The sequence below is a fragment of the Balaenoptera ricei genome, chromosome 11, assembly GCF_028023285.1.
Source record: "Balaenoptera ricei isolate mBalRic1 chromosome 11, mBalRic1.hap2, whole genome shotgun sequence".
NCBI classification, from domain to species: Eukaryota; Metazoa; Chordata; class Mammalia; order Artiodactyla; family Balaenopteridae; genus Balaenoptera; species Balaenoptera ricei.
The window spans coordinates 67,899,926-67,919,749 of NC_082649.1; the positions used below are offsets into that span (position 1 = coordinate 67,899,926).

The 19,824-nt window shown below is 38.5% G+C and overlaps 2 protein-coding genes across 2 annotated transcripts in view; one reads left to right on the forward strand and one right to left on the reverse strand.

Moving 5' to 3' along the window:
- C11H3orf62 (chromosome 11 C3orf62 homolog) overlaps nt 1–19,824 on the reverse strand; it is a 49,030-nt gene that overhangs the window by 12,364 nt on the left and 16,842 nt on the right. The gene's annotated exons all lie outside the window — the stretch shown is intronic.
- IHO1 (interactor of HORMAD1 1) overlaps nt 1–19,824 on the forward strand; it is a 25,397-nt gene continuing 5,573 nt past the window's right edge. Inside the window, exons 1-5 of the mRNA XM_059939624.1 lie at nt 1–56; nt 2,936–3,110; nt 4,148–4,311; nt 17,209–17,257; nt 17,450–17,537. Of these exons, the coding sequence (XP_059795607.1) occupies nt 1–56; nt 2,936–3,110; nt 4,148–4,311; nt 17,209–17,257; nt 17,450–17,537 (532 nt within the window). The remainder of the gene's footprint in view (nt 57–2,935; nt 3,111–4,147; nt 4,312–17,208; nt 17,258–17,449; nt 17,538–19,824) is intronic.

The window sequence follows — 19,824 nt, forward strand, 5'->3', positions numbered from 1 at the left end:
ATGAATTTTAATATCTGGAATATCAAAGAGATGCTCAGTATTCCCTCAGGCTCTGGGTAAGTTTTCTGGTTATATACTCTGATACTTAAGAGGATCTTATAGTTGCATTGATTTCATAGAAACAGGCTCCCCTTCCTATTAGTTTATACTAATAGGGTTACCCGATATAGCTTCTTCCCTTTCTCTTCCCCTCTCTTGTCACCACTGCACCTTCCCATATTTGTCTTTTTCCTTTTGCCTATTTTCTGATTATAAAAGCAGTATCAATGGCTATGTGTGTTAATTGAGTAATGACTGTCCAGCACTGGACCTAGGGACTATGAGAGTTAGACATGGTCCAGCATCTGGAAACTCTCACCTCATTTGGAGCAATTGCTATTGAAACAGCAAGGATCAAACTCAAGACAATGTTCAGATAAGTGTTCAATTGTGTAGTACAATTTGTAGGCACCATGAAATCAAGAACCACTCCATCTGTTGACAGGGCTCATTGAGATACTGCCTGCTCTACTACTCCACTGAGGTACTTAGATTGGTGTCCACTAGCCATATAGTAGGCCTGCCATTGCTAACTTGGTGGGCGTACCCCAGAAGTAGTATATATTAAGGGATTTCCAATTGTTTTGGTATGCTTTTATCATTGGATAGTTTCTTTTCTTCCTAACACCTTCCTAAAGACAGCAAAAAACCTAAAACATTGTTGTTGTTGTTATTTTTCTTAAAAAGAAAAAAAGAGCTTACAGTTGATACAGAGTAGGGGAAAAAAAATCTATGCTTAATTCCAGATCATAACTTTAAGATGTAAATCCTACAGGACTTCTGTAGGCTTACAGAGCTGTTTCTTTTCCAGCCCAGCTAATTATTCTCTTTGACCTAAGAGGGGAGTCACAGAGAGCTATTTAGCTATTTTGAGCAGTGATTATGCAAACCATATTATATGTGTGCAGCCTATTACCTTAGCTAATCTTAGAAAATGATTCTATGAGTCAAAATAATTTCTCTGTTCTGAACAAGTAGGGTTTCTTTTTGCCTTGTATTAATAAATAATGATAGCTTTAGCTTAGAATATGTACTTATAGGCTATCTATTTTAAATCTAACATTTGGAAAAGGAATGATCTGCATGTGTGTGTTTTAATGAAAAGCATGTTTTCTTGGGTTACACAACAGCATTAAGTAACACAAATTGTAACTGAGTTGTCTTTCAAGTAAAAACTTGAAGACTATATGTTTTACTTGTCTGTCCACTTCTGTGCTGTCTCTGTAGTAGGCTTAGTACACTGTGTTCAAGTGTGATTGTATCATTATCAATATCATTATCCCCTTCATATGTGAGATTTAGACTGGCATAGGTATCCATGGGAAGCAAGTTGGAAGTCCACAGCTGGAAGTATTTAGAACAAGCAAGGATAAGACACCAGAAGTGTGAAAGGGAATAACACAATGTTTAATGGATCTTTCTGTGTGCAAACCTGAGTTGATCATATTCTTCAGTCTGGATGAGGCCTATTTTAGTCTGCTTGGGCTGCCATAACAGAGTACAATAAACTGGATGGCTTAAACAACAGAAATTTATTTTCTCACGGTTCTGAAGATTGAAAGTCCTAGAACCCTATGCCAGCATGATTGGTTTTGGGTGAGGACTCCCTTCTTGGCTTGCAGACAGCTGCCTTTTTCTGTGTCCTCACATGGTGGAGAGAGAAGGAATGAGGGCAAGCTCTTTGGTCCTTTCTTAAAAGGACACTAGGGGCTTCCCTGGTGGTGCAGTGGTTGAGAGTCCGCCTGCCAATGCAGGGGACACGGGTTCGGGCCCTGGTCTGGGAGGATCCCACGTGCCGCAGAGCAACTGGGCCTGTGAGCCACAGCTACTGAGCCTGCGCGTCTGGAGCCTGTGCTCTGCAACAAGAGAGGCTGCGATGGTGAGAGGCCTGCGCACCGCGATGAGGAGTGGCCCCCGCTTGCCGCAACTAGGGAAAGCCCTCGTGCAGAGACGAAGACCCAACACAGCCAAAGATAAATAAATAAATAAATAAATAAGTAAATAAATTTAAAAAACTAACCTCCCCATTCCCCCTCCCCACCCCCACCCTCTTTTTTTTTTTTTTAAAGGGCACTAATCCCATCATGAGGGTCCCGCTCTCCTCACCTCATCAAACCCTAATTACCTTCTAAAGGCCCCATTTCCAAAAACCGTCAAAATAGAGCTTAGGGCTTCAACACATGAACTTTGGGAGGACACAAACATTCAGTCCATATCTAGGTCTATCTTGTGTTTGTTGTATTATAGCTCCTTCTCTCCCTCCAATCCTGCTCCTTTCCTTCCCTATAGACAACAAAATCTAGGAGAGTTAATATGTATCCTTCCAATTAACCTTCTACATACTCAGTTACATACTTGTTTGGTGTGTGTGATGTAGCCTTATAAATTACATTAATGTATGAGAGAGTTCATTAAATTTTTACTTTTTCTGCACTCAAAAATTATATTTTTGAGACTTATCCATATGGTTATATGTAAATCTAGCTTATTGCTTCTGACTACTGCATCAGTTATATGCATAAGCCATATTTTATTTTTAATCTATTCCCTTAGTGATGAACAAATTCAACCTTTTAAAAGATAATGTTCTCTTAATCCCTAAAGATTTTGTGAACTTTGATCTCCAAAATGGTGTTACAGTCCATAATGTTATAGTACAAGGAATAATGGTGTTAGTCCTTAATGTGTGAAATTCCATCTGATTGTTCCCAGGTTGTTGTAATCGAAATGTCTGGCATTCAAAATTTCCTTGTTTCTTTACAGGTAGTACTGGCAGTGTGCAGGGAACTAGGAGGTCAAAAAAAGCTAGCATTCTGCCCAGAATATTCTAAAATAGTTTTGATTTATGGTTTCATTTGCCCACTTGATATACTTGTATTTTCTTGCTTAATTTCAGGGCCACTAAGTCATCTAACTGGAATAATAATCAGACTGATTACTCTAGTCTCAGTGATTCCCAGTTCCTTTTTGGATCCCAGTTCTGTCCAGAAAGTTCAGAGATCCCGTCAACACCCTTGGACTTTGGTGTCCACCTGAGACATCCAAAACAGTCACAACAGAATTCTCTGGATGTAAGTCTGAATTCCAGAATTTCTCTGCACATGTTTCACAGTCATTATGGACATAAACTGTAAAGAAGACTTATTCTGCTGGGTTATATTTTAGAGTTGTACATCTCTAAGGATTACTGTCCTAAATAGATTTGTGCTTGACTGGTGACTCATTTGACTTGGTAGCGTGAAATGGAAAACATGTTTATATTTGCATTTTCTTCCATTACTAAAACAATATATTAGAATAGTGCCAGTACTTTGACTACTGCTAGGGAGTGCCAAATATTGCATGACATTTAACTCCTTGAAGAAGGAGATGAGGATATTGAGGCCTAAGTTGATGAATAAGGGCCAGAATGAGGAACAGAATCTCTTGATTTTTTGAGACCAGCCTATCTTCTTTTGTGAGTCAGAAATATTTTTATATATTTACTTATTTTGATGTAGAACCAGATTTAACTTTATACACAGACTTAACTGCATCATATAGGGACTTAATGAATAAGATTAGGTCGATACTTTAAGTTAGTAAGGTATGATCTGAGATAAATATTTTAGTACAAAAATTGGTACCCAGTGATATGAAGGAGTAAATGTACTGCCTGAATGTTCCAGAGTAAGTTTTGCCTCAGAATGCAGGAAATGGCTCACCGTATGCCTGCATCACATGTCAAATTTATCAACAAGTCTAGTTCATCATCAACTGAGCAACAGCAATTTGAGTTAAACTTATTAATATAAAAACTTTAACACATCATCTCAAGACAGCATAATTTTCTGTTGCTGCCTATAAATTTATGCAATTGATTTTAAGCCATTTTAGCTGACATTTTAAATACCTCTGGTCTGGTAAGGCAGAAATTATATTAGTAAAAAGAGTTGCTTTGTTTTAATATAATTTTCTGGTACATATGAAATAAAAAGGAAATACTACATGCTATATTGTATTTTATGGTTTGCACTTAAGTGTGACTCTGCTTTGTATTGATAATAGTGCATGTTATAAATATTTTTATGTGTGAAATGCTATGATTTTTTTTTTTTCCACTGAACAGAGTGAACCTAGTATTTTCACAAAGTACCAAACAAAACCCCAGCTGTTTGGAAGAGATACAAAAGATGGAGGCTTATTTCCTCTTCCTTTGTCAGTTGGAAAATCAAAAGGCCTCTTGGAACAGTTTGAGGAGAAAAAGAAAAGTGCAAAAGACAAATGTGACAGGTACACAAACCTTTCAAGTGGATGAGACAGCTCCTCTCTTCTGAGCGAAACAGAAGATGGAATGTCAGTAGTCGAAAAATTCAGTTTCAGCATGAGAGCATTCTTGCCTTTATAGCTCATCTAATAATTACTCTTTATTTGCTTTCTTGTCAGTGTGACTTATGGCTGCCACAGTTTTGGTCTCTCTGAATATTAAGCTAAAGAACTTCTCAGAGAAATGCAATATTCAAGTAATGTTATATTTATTCTGCCTAAAATTCTGCCCTTTAATTTTTTTTTTTCCAGATCATCAGAATTAGGAAATTAGTTAACATTTGTTTTAGGGTCAAGAATATAGCACATGAATTCTTAAGTCATAGTTCAGGCTGATTTTCTCACTTTGAAATGGTATTTTTAAAGATATACCCTAAATTTTATACATATTCTTATTCGCTACATATATATGTGTGTGTATATATATAAGCAAATATTAGGGCTACTATATTAATTTGCAAATGAATAAGTGGCAGTCACTGAGGAAATTAACTTGTTCATTTCTTGGTAGTAAGTTATTAACAGGACATCTTTAGGTATCATAGAAATCGTAACACCCAAGCAGAAATACACTTTATTATTTCTGTAACAGTAAAGATGTATCACTTAGCATCACCACTAGTACTTTCATGTCGAAAGAGCCAGAATTTCTTTAAAAATTCTAGATTAGGAATTCTTTAAAATTAGGAATTCTTTAAAAGATTAAGTATCTTTTCCACTGTATATTTACATTCCTTTAGTGAGCAAAGCAAAATGCTCTATACGAAGTGTTTGATTCTGCTGATAAATAAACATTTCCCAGATGCTGACAGACTTCTTTCCCCTAGGAATCTAGGCTCTAGGACTCATAACGATTGTAGAGTACTGCAGATGAGCAGGCTCCTCTCATCTTACTGCTTCAGATAAATTAGTCTTAATTTTTTTGTTCTCTTGGCTTTTGGATTACATTTTGTTTGATCAAGATTTCTGTAGCTAAGGCACTTCCCTGGTGGTCCAGTGGCTAAGACTCCATGCTCCCAATGCAGGGGGCCCGGGTTTGATCCCTGGTAGGGGAACTAGATCCCACATGCCGCAACTTAAAAAAAAAGATCCAGCATACTGCAACTAAGACCCAGTGCAGCCAAACAAATAAACAAACAAACAAGATTTCTGTAGCTAAAAAAACCTTTTTTTGAAACATTAAGTCCTTCTTGATATTTCCTTCCTCCCTCCCTCCCTCCCTCCCTTCCTTTCTTTATTTCATTTTTCATTTCCTTCTTTTTTTTGTAGTGACATGAGTTTCTTTTTTTTTTGGCCATGTGGCTTGTGGGATCTTAGTTCCCAGACCAGGGATTGAACCCAGGCCCTCGGCAGTGAGAGCATGGAGTCCTAACCACTGGACCGCCAGGGAATTCTCAGAAATGAGTTTCTGTTAATGTTTATTTACAAGATGGCTGGCAAAAAATAAATAGTATTTATATAGAGAGAACAGATGATAAGGACACTGAAGAATCACTTCTCTATTTAAAAAATTTCAAGCTTACGATATTGATTTAAATGCTAAGCAAAAAATCATAATTTTAATAAATGCTGGCAAAAACAAACCCCAAGATTTTAGATTCCTTGTTTTCTGTCAATAAGTGCTTATCAGAAATGTGGTGAGGAATGAGAAATTTTTAAATGAGAAAGAGAAAGTATACCACTGTAAATTTGGAAGGAGGAAAATGATAAGGCATGGTACAGAGTTCAAACATAAAGAGATGCTACAAATCAATAAGACATGGATTTACATATTGTGTTTTGAAAGTACATGTTTTCCCAAATGTATAGAAAGGGCATATGAGGTTAAGATATCTCAAAAGAAGCCTTAATCATTCAGATTGCATTTGTTATGACTCAAATAAAAACCCAACTCAAACTAGCCTGGACAAAAAGGAGGATATATTAGCTCTCTTAACCAATCTGGGAAGGACAGGGAATGAAATGAAATCAGAATCTGTCTCTTTTCTGTGCTTCTCTCTCCATCTATACTTCATTCTCTCCTACTAGAGACCAGCTTCCTATTAACACAGAAAAAGAGACTCTCACCCCTTAGTTACAATTTGAAAATCCTAGTGAAAGCTTCTGATGGGCTTGTTTATTAGGTTGTGGGGGGGTGAGGGGAGGGGGCTGTGACTGGAAGTCCTCACCAGAATCACTTTGTGGATGCAGAAAGAAGCAATTCCCCATTAGAGCTGGATGCTGGGCACACCAGACAATGGATATCCATTACCCAGATTCTTATTTTTTAATCAGTCATATTTGAGAAAACAGATCAGTCTCATAACCAATGAATAACCTAAGGACCACAAATAGATTATAAAACGAACCATGGGGACTTCCCTGGTGGCGCAGTGGTTAAGAATCCACCTGCCAATGCCGGGGACACGGATTCGAGCCCTGGTCCGGGAAGATCCCGCATGCCACGGAGCAACTAAGCCCGTGCGCTGCAACTACTGAGCCTGTGCTCTAGAGCCCATGAGTCACAACTACTGAGCCTGTGTGCCACAACTACTGAAGCCCACATGCCTAGAGCCTGTGCTCCGCAACAAGAGAAGCCACTGCAATGAGAAACCCACGCACCGCAGGGAAGAGTAGCCCCCACTCACTGCAACTAGAGAAAGCCTGCACGCAGCAACAAACACCCAACACAACCAAAAATAAATAAATAATTTTTTTTTTAAAAAAGAAAACATATGGATGGCAAATAAATACATGAAAAGTTTCTCAACACCATTAGCCATTTTGGAAATAAAAATTGAAATCATAATGAGATATTACTGCTTATCTGTTAGCGTGGCTAAAATTAAAACAAACAAAAACTGACAATACCAAGTGCCGAGCAAGGATATAGACCAAATGGAAATCTTGCTGGTGGAAATGCAAAATGATACAGCCCCTTTGGAAAAGTTGGACAGTTTCTTATAAAATTAAACATAATTTACTATATGCCTCTGTAGTTCTACTCCTAGGTATTTATCCTAGATAAATGAAAATTTATGTTTACACAGAAGCCTATGCAATAACGTTTATAGTAGCCTTGCTCATAATCACCAAAAACTGGGCACAACCCAAATGTCCTTCGATGTATGAATGGATAAACAAACTATGGTATGTCCATACGATGGAACACTACTCAGCAATGAAAAGGAATAAACTATTGCTATACAACAACATGGTTGAATCTCAAGAGCACTATGCTAAGCGAAAGAAATCACAAAGGTTACATACTCTATGATTCCATTTAAATGACACTCTGAGAAAAGCAAAACTATAGGGATGGGTATCAGATCAGTGATTACCAAGGGTTATGGGTGTGGGCTGGACTTTACCACAAAGAGACAGCATGAAGGATTTTTTTTGGATACTGTCTTATATCCTGGTTGTGATGGTGGTTACATGAATCCTAATTTTGTGTTAAAACTCATAGAACTGTGTACACACACACACACACACATACAAATTAATTTCATATGTTAATTTAAATTTTTTAAAGTGTTAAAAGTTATTAAAAGATATTGGGTGGTTCATTTTATTAGTTAAGATTATGTTCAGCTGCATTGACGTATATACACTCATTCTCATTATAATAATAGAAGTTTTTAAAAGATGTTTATTTTTCTTTAATGCAAGAATCATCCTGAAGTGTGTGGTCCAGGGCTAGAATGATGGCTCCATGGACCTCAAGGATCTGGCTCCTTCCAGCAGTGTTGTCTGCCATCCCTAAAGTATGACTGCCCCCTGCCCCCGCCATCCTCACAGTGCTTGGAGGCTGCTGGAATTCCAGCTGTTACATCAGAGTTCCAGACAGCTGATGGATGAGCGAAGGAAGAAGGGTATCTTCCCATCCCTTTAGGATTCTTTTTTTTTTTCTTGGCCACGCCATGTAGCTTGCAGGATCTCAGTTCCCCGACCAGGGATTGAACCCAGGCCCACGGCAGTGAAAGCACAGAGTCCTAACCACTGGACTGCCAGGGAATTCCCTAGGATTCTTCTTAGAAGTTGCATGCAACACTTTTGCTTATATCTCACAGTGGCTAAAATTTACTCACATGGCCACACCTAGATGCAAGGGAGTCAGGGAATGTCATCTATCTGGGTGGCAGTGCATGGTGGGTGAGGATCAGGAATCTAATTTCCAAGGAAGAAAATGAGGCCAATTTAAGTTTCTGCCACAGTCGTACAATTGCCAACAACTACCTGCCATGGACAACTTCCCAAACAAAGTCTCAAAATTAGTCCGGGGCAGATTCTGCTGCCAACTAACCCCTGCCCAGAGTGCACTAGACCTTTCCCTGCATTGTAGTCAGTGTACTCCTGGACACTTTTCTTTCTTTCTTTTTTTTTTTTGATGTGGTCCCTTTTTAAGATCTTTATTGAATTTGTTACAAAATTGCTTCTGTTTTATGTTTTTGGGGTTTTTTTCGGTGATTGTTTTATTGTTTTTTGGCTGCGAGGCATGTGGGATCTTAGCTCCCTGACCAGGGATCGAACCTGCACCCCCTGCACTGGAAGGCGAAGTCTTAACCACTGGATCACCAGGGAAGTCCCGAGTCCTGGACACTTTTATCAGTCCCATGGCGCTCCATCTTTCTACTACTATTGCCACAGCAACCAGAAAAGAGAGCTCACAGTCTTTTTCTCCTGACTCCCAGTCTGGCAAGGCATGTGTGAGGGGAGAGCCCAGGGTTCAGGAAAAGCTCAGAAAGCAAGCCTCTGGCACCCTCAGCCTCAAGAGAAGGAAAGAGACTCTGCTCCTCCCCAAGATCCCTAACCTGAGGAACTCCTCAAACAGGAAAGAGGGTCAGATGCAGAACAAACTAAAATAAAGAATCTAGACTTTTCACTCTAAGTATAAATTTGTAGATTCTGTAGTAGAGGTTTCATCGAATGCTTTGGGAGTCCTGAGGACAGGCTTCCAGCTCTGACTGGGGGCGTCAGGAAAGACTCCATCCAAGGGAGCACATCTAAACTGAGTGGGAGTTTTGGGCAGAGATCTTGGGTCTGTCAGATTTTCAAGTCTGCCTCTGAATCAGCTTACTCTGTGAACCACCACTAACACTGTTTTATGTAACTCTGCTCTATTTCTGAGTATTTTCTTTCTTTCTTTTTAAATTTATTTATTTATTTATTATTTTTGGCTGCGTTGGGTCTTTGTTGCTGTGTGCGGGCTTTCTCTAGTTGCGGCGAGCAGGGGCTACTCTTCGTTGCGGTGCACGGGCTTCTCATTGCAGTGGCTTCTCTTGTTGTGCAGCATGGGCTCTAGGCGCACGGGCTTCAGTAGTTGTGGCTCGCGGGCTCTAGAGTGCAGGCTCAATAGTTGTGGCGCACGAGCTTAGTTGCTCTGCTGCATGTGGGATCTTCCCGGACCAGGGCTTGAACCCATGTCCCCTGCATTGGCCTGCGGATTCTTAACCACTGCACCACCAGGGAAGCCCTATTTTTGTGTATTTTCAAAAATAAAAATGGGATTGTTTCCTATGGACTATTTTGCAATCTGTTTTTTAAATTTAATAATGTTAAATGATTATATTTCTGTTTCATCTACAAAATCATTTCTGTGGTTGCACTGTATTCTATTATATGGACCATTTGGGGGTTATGTTTTAAATGTTTAATACAGCATGAGACATGCCAAGAACACACAATGAGATAATGATAATCTTTTCAACAAATGATGTTGGGAAAACTGTGTCCTTATGCAAAAGAATGGAAAAGGACCCTTATCTTAATACCATACACAAAAGTCAACTCAAAATGGATTAAAGACTTAAACATGAGACTTGAAACCGTAGAACACCTAGAAGAAAACATAGGGAAAAAGCTTCTTGATGTTGGTCCTGGCAATGATGTCTTGGATGTGACACCAAAAGCACAGGCAACAAAAGGAAAAATAGACAAGTGGGATTACATCAAACTACAGGCGTCCCTCAGTATCCAAAGGAGATTGGTTCCAGGAGACCCTACACATACCAAAATCCACTGATGCTCAAGTCCCATAGTCAGCCCTCTATATCTTCAGGTTTTGAATCCACAAACTCAACCAACTGCAGATGGAAATTTCTGTCCATGGTTGCATGAATCTGCACATGCAAAACCCTCGAACACAGAGGGCCAACTATATTTATTGAAAAAAATCTGCATATAAGTGGACCCATGAATATCAAACCTATGTTGTTTAAGGGTCAACTGTAAAAAGTTTCTGCACAGCAAACGAAACAAAGAAAATGAAAAGGCAGACTTTCCTGGTGGCACAGTGATTAAGAATCTGCCTGCCAATGCAGGGGACTCGGGTTTGATCCCTGGTCTGGGAAGATCCCACATGCTGCGGAGCAACTAAGCCCGTGTGCCACAACTACTGAGCCCGCGCTCTAGAGCGCGCAAGCCACAACTACTGAGCCCACGTGCCACAACTACTGAAGCCCACACACCTAGAGCCCATGCTCTGCAACAAGAGAAGCCACCACAATGAGAAGCCCATGCACCTCAACGAAGAGTAGCCCTGGCTCACCGCAACTAGAGAAAGCCCACGTGCAGCAATGAAGACCCGATGCAGCCAAAAGAAAAAAAGAAAAAAAAGAAAATGAAAAGGCAACCCATGGGATAGAAAATATTTGCAAACCATATATCTGATAAAGGGTTAATATAAAACATATAAGGAACACCTACAACCCAATAGCAAAAACAAACAAACAAACAAAAACAAAAAAACAAAATATCCTGATTAAAAGACAAGCAAAAGAATTGAATAGATAGTTCTCCAAAGAAGACATACTAATGGCCATCAGGTATATGAAAAGTGCTCAACTTTGCTAATTATCAGGGAAATGCTTATCAAAACCACAATTAGATATCATCTCACACCTGTCAGAATGGCTATCATTAAAAAAATTAATAACAAATGCTGGCAAGTATATGGAGAAAAGGGAACTCTTGTACACTGTTGGTGGGAGTGGAAATTGGTGCAGCCACTTTATTTTTTCTAATTTAAAAGAAAAAAATTTTTTTTGGCCATACTGCGTGGCTTACAGGACCTCAGTTCCCTGACCAGGGATCAAACCTGCGTCCTCGGCAGTGAAAGCGCAGAGTCCTAACCACTGGACTGCCAGGGAATTCCCTGGTGCCGCCACTTTAGAAAACAGTATGGAGGTTCCACAAAAAATTATAAATAGAACTACCATATGATCCAGCAATTCCACTTCTAAGTATATACTCAAAGGAATTGAAATCAGGATCTTGAAGAGATATCTGCACTCTCATGTTCATTGCAGCATTATTTACAATAGCCAAGACATGGAAATAACCTAAATATCTATCAATGGATGAATGGAAAAGAAAATGTGGTATGTACATACAATGAAATATTCTTCAGCCTTAAAAAAGAAGGAAATCCTTCCAGTTGTGACAACATGAATGAACCTGGAGGACATTATGCTAAATGAAATAAGCCAGACATAGAAGGACAAATACTAACTATATGCTACCACTTATATGAGGAGTGTAAAATAATAAAACTCATAGGAGCAGAGAGTATAATGGTGGTTGTTGGTGGGGGAGTTGTGGGGGAAACAGGCGGAATTAGTCAAAGGGTACAAAGTTTCAGTTTATACAAGATGAATAAATCCTAGAGACCTGTACAGCATAGTGCCTATACATGACAATGCTCTGTTGTATACTTTAAAATTTGGTAAGAGGGTAGATCTTTTTAAAGTGTTCTTATCCCTACTACTAATAAATAAAGAGGGTGGAAGGAAACTTTTGGAGGCGATGGATATATTTATGGCATAGATTGTGGAGATGGTTTCACAGTTGTATACTTATCTCCAAACTTGTATACATTAAATATGTACAGCTTTTTGTGTGTTAATCCATACCTCAATAAAGTAATTAAAAAAAAAAAAACCCAACTTGAGTACTGACCACTCAGAACAGATGATGACTACAAGCAACTGGCACAGCTATATCCTTCTACAAGACTGGAAGTTCTTTTTGTTCAAAATTTCTAAAGCATTGCTCCATTGCCTTATAGCTTTCTGTGTGCTTTTAAGAGGTCTGCTGCCATTCTGATTCCTGATCCTGTGTATGTCACTTGCTTTTTTATTTCTGGAAATTTTTAGGATCTTCTCACTATCCTTAGAGTTTGGAAATTTTACAGCAATGTGGTTTGATATGGCTCGTCATAGCCCTGGGCATTGGGGAATTACTTTTGACCTATAACTTGCGTCTTTTGGTTTTGGGAATTTTTCTTTTATTATATCTTTGAAAACCTCCTTTTCACTCTTCTTTTTTCCTGGATCTCCAATTTTGGGCATGCATTGAATCTCCTGCATTGATCCTCTAATTTTTTTTTTTTCTACCTACTTATTTTTCATCTCTTTATCTTTTGTTCTATTTTCCATCATATTTCCATACTGTATCTTCTAGTTATTCAATTTGTTTAATTTCTGCTATTTTTAATTTATAAGTTCCCTTTCTTAGTCTCTGCTTTTATACTTTAATAGCATTCTGTTCTCATCCTTAATTCATTAATTTGTTTTCATTTTAATATTTTTATTGTTTTCAGGTAATGTCTTAATCTTATTCATAAAACCATAAGGTTTGTAGATTTCCAAATGATTCTATCAAATTCTTCTTTTAAAGTCAGTCTTTTGGACAATCCTGCAGCCTGTGGAATGAAAGCCACATTCACAGAAAGACAGACAAAATGAAAAGGCAGAGGACTATGTACCAGATGAAGGAACAAGATAAAACTCCAGAAAAACAACGAAATGAAGTGGAGATAGGCAACCTTCCAGAAAAAGAATTCAGAATAATGATAGTGAAGATGATCCAGGACCTCAGGAAAAGAATGGAGGCAAGGATCGAGAAGATGCAAGAAACATTTAACAAAGATCTAGAAGAATTAAAGAACAAACACCTAGAAGAATTAAAGAACAAACAAACAGAGATGAACAATACAATAACTGAAATGAAAAATACACTAGAAGGAATCAATAGCAGAATAACTGAGGCAGAAGAATGGATAAGTGACCTGGAAGACAGAATGGGTGGAATTCACTGCCATGAAACAGAATAAAGAAAAAAGAATGAAAAGAAATGAAGACAGCCTAAAAGACCTCTGGGACAACATTAAGTGCACCAACATTCACATTACAGGGGTCCCAGGAGGAGAAAAGAGAGAGAAAGGACCCAAGAAAATATTTGAAGAGATTATGGTCAAAAACTTCCCTAACATGGGAAAGGAAATAGCCACCCAAGTCCAGGATGCGCAGAGAGTCCCAGGCAGGATAAACCCAAGGAGAAACATGCTAAGACACATAGTAATCAAACTGACAAAAATTAAAGACAAAGAAAAATTATTAAAAGCAACAAGGGAAAAAATGACAAATAACATACAAGGGAACTTCCATAAGGTTAACAGCTGATTTCTCAGCAGAAACTCTACAAGCCGGAAGGGAGTGGCATGATATATTTAAAATGATGAAAGGGAAGAACCTACAACCAAGATTACTCTACCTGGCAAGGATCTCATTCAGATTCGATGGAGAAATCAAAAGCTTTACAGACGAGCAAAAGCTAAGAGAATTCAGCACCACCAAACCAGCTCTACAACAAATACTAAAGGAATTTCTCTAAGTGGGAAACACAAGAGAATAAAAGGACCTACAAAAACAAACCCAAAACAATTAAGAAAATGGTAATAGGAACATACATATCGATAATTACCCTAAACGTGAATGGATTAAATGCTCCAACCAAAAGACACAGGCTTGCTGAATGGATACAAAAACAAGACCCATATATATGCTGTCTACAAGAGACCCACTTCAGACCTAGGGACACATTCAGACTGAAAGCGAGGGGATGGAAAAAGATATTCCATGCAAATGGAAATCAAAAGAAAGCTGGAGTAGCAATACTCATATCAGATAAAATAGACTTTAAAATAAAGAATGTTACAAGAGACAAGGAAGGACACTACGTAATGATCTAGGGATCAATCCAAGAAGAAGATATGACAATTATAAATATATATGCACCCAACATAGGAGCACCTCAATACATAAGGCAACTGCTAACAGCTATAAAAAAGGAAATTGACAGTAACACGATAATAGGGGGGCACTTTAACACCTCACTTACACCAATGGACAGGTCATCCAGACAGAAAATTAATAAGGAAACACAAGCTTTAAATGACACAATACCAGATAGATTTAATTGATATTTATAGGACATTCCATCCCAAAACAGCAGATTACACTTTCCTCTCAAGTGCACATGGAACATTCTCCAGAATAGATCACATCTTGGGTCACAAATCAAGCCTCAGTAAATTTAAGAAAATTGAAATCATATCAAGCATCTTTTCTGACCACAACGCTATGAGCTTAGAAATAAATTACAGGGAAAAAAACGTAAAAAACACAAACACATGGAGGCTAAACAATACATTACTAAATAACCAAGAGATCACTGAAAAAAATCAAAGAGGAAATCAAAAAATACCTAGAGACAAATGACAACGAAAACACGACGATCCAAAACCTATGGGATGCAGCAAAAGCAGTTCTAAGAGGGAAGTTTACAGCAATACAATCCTACCTCAAGAAACAAGAGGGACTTCCCTGGTAGCGCAGTGGTTAAGAATCCACCTGCCAATGCAGGGGACACGGGTTCCAGCCCTGGTCCAGGAAGATCCCACATGCCGTGGAGCAACTAAGCCTGTGCACCACAATTACTGAGCCTGCGCTCTAGAGCCTGCAAGCCACAACTACTGAGCCTGCATGCCACAGCTACTGAAGCCCGTGCACCTAGAGCCCATGCTCAACAACAAGAGAAGCCACTGCAATGAGAAGCCCATGTACTACAACGAAGAGTAGCCCCCGGCTGCCACAACTAGAGAAAGCCTGCGCACAGCAACGAAGACCCAACACAGCCTAAAATAAATAAATAAATAAATAAATTTTAAAAAGGAAACAAAAAAATCTCAAATAAACAATCTAACCTTACACCTAAAGGAACTAGAGAAAGAAGAACAAACAAAACCCAAAGTTAGCAGAAGGAAAGAAATTATAAAGATCAGAGCAGAAATAAATGAAATAGAAACAAAGAAAACAATAACAAAGACTCAATAAAACTAAAAGCTGGTTCTTTGAGAAGATAAACAAAATTGATAAACGTTTAGCCAGACTCATCAAAAAAAAGAGGGAGAGGACTCAAATCAATAAAATCAGAAATGAAAAAGGAGAAGTTACAACAGACACTGCAGAAATACAAAGCATCATAAGAGACTACTACAAGCAACTCTCTGCCAACAAAATGGACAACCTGGAAGAAATGGACAAATTCTTAGAAAGGTATAACCTTCCAAGACTGAACCAGGAAGAAGCAGAAAATATGAACAGACCAATCACAAGTAATGAAATTGAAACTGTGATTAAAAATCTTCCAACAAACAAAAGTTCAGGACCAGATGGCTTCACGGGTGAATTCTATCAAACATTTAGAAAAGAGCTAACACCCATCCTCCTCAAACTCTTCCAAAACATTGCAGAGGAAGGAACACTCCCAAACTCATTCTATGAGGCCACCTTCACCCTGATACCAAAACCAGACAAAGATACTACAAAAAAAGAAAATTACAGACAAATATCACTGATGAATATAGATGCAAAAATCCTCAACAAAATACTAGCAAACAGAATCCAACAACACATTAAAAGGATCATACACCATGATCAAGTGGGATTTATCCCAGGGATGCAAGGATTCTTCAATATATGCAAATCAATCAATGTAATATGCCATATTAACAAATTGAAGAATAAAAACCATATGATCATCTCAATAGATGCAGAAAAAGCTTTTGACAAAATTCAACACCCATTTATGACAAAAACTCTCCAGAAAGTGGGCATAGAGGGAACCTACCTCAACATAATAAAGGCCATATATGACAAACCCACAGCAAACATCATTCTCAATGGTGAAGAACTGAAAGCATTTCCTCTAAGATCAGGAACAAGACAAGGATGCCCACTCTCACCACTATTATTCAACATAGTTTTGGAAGTCCTAGCCACGGCAATCAGAGAACAAAAAGAAATAACAAGAATACAAATTGGAAAAGAAGTAAAACTGTCACTCTTTGCAGATGACATGATACTATACATAGATAAAAAAAAAATTAAAAAAATAAAGTCAGTCTTTTGGAGCATCCATAAGACTTTGGTATGAAGAGTTGTCCTATTGGGGTTCAAAAATTGATATTTGCATTTGTATAGATTAAAGAAACAAAAATCTGTAAAAATTTTTAATGACGACCCTTGTCTGATTTTTTTCAAAAGAGGGATATTTATTTGAGGAATAATTGTGAAAATTTCTTTTTCATTAGAAATTAATATTGTTCCCAGAACTGTCTCTATATTATCTCATTCTTACTGTCAAAATAATAGTCATTAGACTAAGACGTATCCAGGAATTTTGGGCTATCAGAAAGAAGTCACTATCCTCTGAAGCCATGTTTGCCATAAAAATGAAAGCTGGTCTGTTCTACTGTAGTAACCACTTGAATTGCTAAAATGCAAACTCATTTAAGATCCATGTAGAGTAAATTTTAAAAAACAAAAATGTGTTTTGCTTTGGAAATGATCAGGAAAAGTCAGTGTTCTCCTTTTTTCCATCTGGGCACTAAGGTTTCTCAGAGTTGAGTCTTCAACTCGGATCAAGCACCGTTTTGATGCTGCACTAGGTAGAGTCCAGCCATGTTCATGGAATCAATTCTGTTACATACTGTTTCAATATTTCGCAAAGATTTACTTTCTTTTTTCTCTCCTATTTTAGTGAGACTCTATACAATTTCGTTTCCCATATCAAAGAAAGCATTAACAGGGTAAGTATGCCACATTTCAAGGCATTAGAACATCTTGCATTTTAAGAAGTTTAATAATTATATTGTATTGACTTCTGTTCGTGTAGAATAGCAATATTTTAACTACCCTTTTTTATCATTAAATGACAGTTCACCAAGTTAATAAAATAAGGCAACAGTCTGTGAATTATTTCCTAATTTTGGGTTTCTTAGTTACAGACATCTGTGGAAAAATCTGAGGAACATCTCAGTTCCAGAAGCCAATCTATTTGGGATTCTTTGGAAACTGTGGCCAAGACATGTGAGTGTCTAGAGTTTGAGGTTATCAGCAGGGGGCACTGGTGAGCAGTGAATGTGAACTTTCTGACCCTAGCCAGATTTCTGCCAGTGGTGAGGTTCCATACAGTGTTTCAGATGAGAGAATGGGTACATAAGATTAGCCCTGAAGAGGTGTGGAGCTGGACTATGTAGTGGGCTCCACCTCTATATGGGAATGCCCTGGTCCCTCTATGCCTTTTCTGAAGCACCAATCCTCCACCCAGTAACCCTGCTGCCTCAGGGCAGACAGTTCTACCAGGTTTCTCATCTCACTGCCTGAAGTGAATCAAGGGCATCCCTGGTTCTCAAATGAATTGCTGGCTGTGTTGTCTATAAAGGCTCCCTTGCTCCCTTAGGACTTAGAAATAAAGACAGTGCTCCTTTAGGAGTTAGAAATACTCTAGTCACCTACTGTTCTTCTTGCTGCCTTCATTTCAATGAGAGCTGTTTTGTAGTGAATCACAGCATCTTTCTCAATTTCAGTTACAGTCTGGTTTGTAAAGTCCTCTGCTCTGCCAATTAGTGATTTACATTTAGGTGAAACCATGGTTCAGGCCCTTATTTAACCATTACACAGGTCTCCTTAGGTGAACACTTCCCTGGAACCAACAGCTTCTCAGCTAAACAGCAAGATGATGACTGCATCTGCACTTGTTTGCATTTGTCTGTGTGTTTATTTTTTATTTTAAACAAATTGAAGTCAACTTATTCAAATGCCATGGGATGGATTGCTCATGATTTACAAAAATTAATGCCTTTGTGTAACTTAGAAATTAATCCCCATCTGTCTACAAAGAAGCACTGTACTGTCTGCTGGCTTCCAACCTGAATATCCCACACACAGGGCAACTGTGCATCTGCTTGGAAACCAGTTCTGGAAGCGTAGGACTGTTACCCTCACAAGAAGAAGCAAGACAAAGAGCAGAAGGAAAAGGGATGCTTTCTTTGTTTCACATGATAAAATAACTCGTTTTAAGTGTGCAAGGAAAGCACTCTCTTTACTTGTTATGTTTAAAACTGGGTGAAGTACAAAAGGGAGAATTGCAGCAAATGTGTGGCATTTAAGGCCCAGAATAGGGAATGGAAGTGCTCAAGGCCCCAACACAGGATGAAGGCAGAGAGAGGAGTAGAACTGAGTCTGGCTTATAGTAGGCATGGGGATCCTGATCCTTCACCCCTGACGGTTTCTTAACTTTCAGAGCTTAAGACTCAAGAGAGCCACATTGATAAGGCAAACAGTAACAAACACTGTGGCACTACATTAATTAAAAGCCAGGTTGTTCTTAAAAATAGGCACAAGGAGCCTGTCCAGAATCATTCCCTTTCTTGGTAGGTAGTGATCAGGAGCAGGAAGTTAGTCATTGAGAGAGGAACCAGGCAAATCCCCTGTCATATAGCTAGGCCCAGTCCAGCTAGCCTAGAGCACTGAACTTGCCAGTCAGTGCATTCTGCAGGCTTTCAGTATGCACTCACTGTGCTTGTAAGGGAAGGGGGAAGATACTATGTGAAAGCACTGTCTTGGGTTATTATGTAATTTATACCTTCACAGAATGAGGTCATGAAATCTTTCCCCAGTCACATTCTGCCTGTACAACGAGAAGGATCACTCAAGGCCATCTAATCTAACTCCTCTTCTTCTTCAGCTGAGGACACCAAGGACCAGAGTAATAGAATAAATTACCAAGGGCATCCACATCTCACTTTATCTTGGGTTTAGGTGGGGTAATTAGTAGAAAGCAGTACTTTCACCTAATACGTATAAGTTCTATTGAAAAATATGGTCATTAGGAGAATAAAAAGGAGGGGCCACTATCAAAATCAGAGAATGACTCTTTTGGAAAATAGATAACTCCATACGTCAAAATTAATTCCATATGAATCAATATATTGTGTGGTGATTAAATCATTAAAAGAACTGTAAGAAGCATGAACAACATTTTTATAATTTTAGAGTGAGAAATGCCTTTCTGAGCAAGGCACATATAATTGTTGAGAAGAATGAGGTCCATCTATATGAACCATGTTGGAATGGAAATATTTATTAATTGTTAAATGAAAACAGCAAGGTGCTGCTTATGTGCACATAGTTTGCTCCAGGACACATCTTGTGGAGGAATGAGATCAGTCAGTGAAAACTGGGAAGGGTATCCTGAGAAAAAGGGGGACTGAGCAAACTCCTCTTGTACATAGAGGCTTCCAGACCCTTTCTCAGGCGGCTTTCATTAGCACAGCAGGGAGAGCAAAACTAGAGTTAAAGGAAAATCACTGGC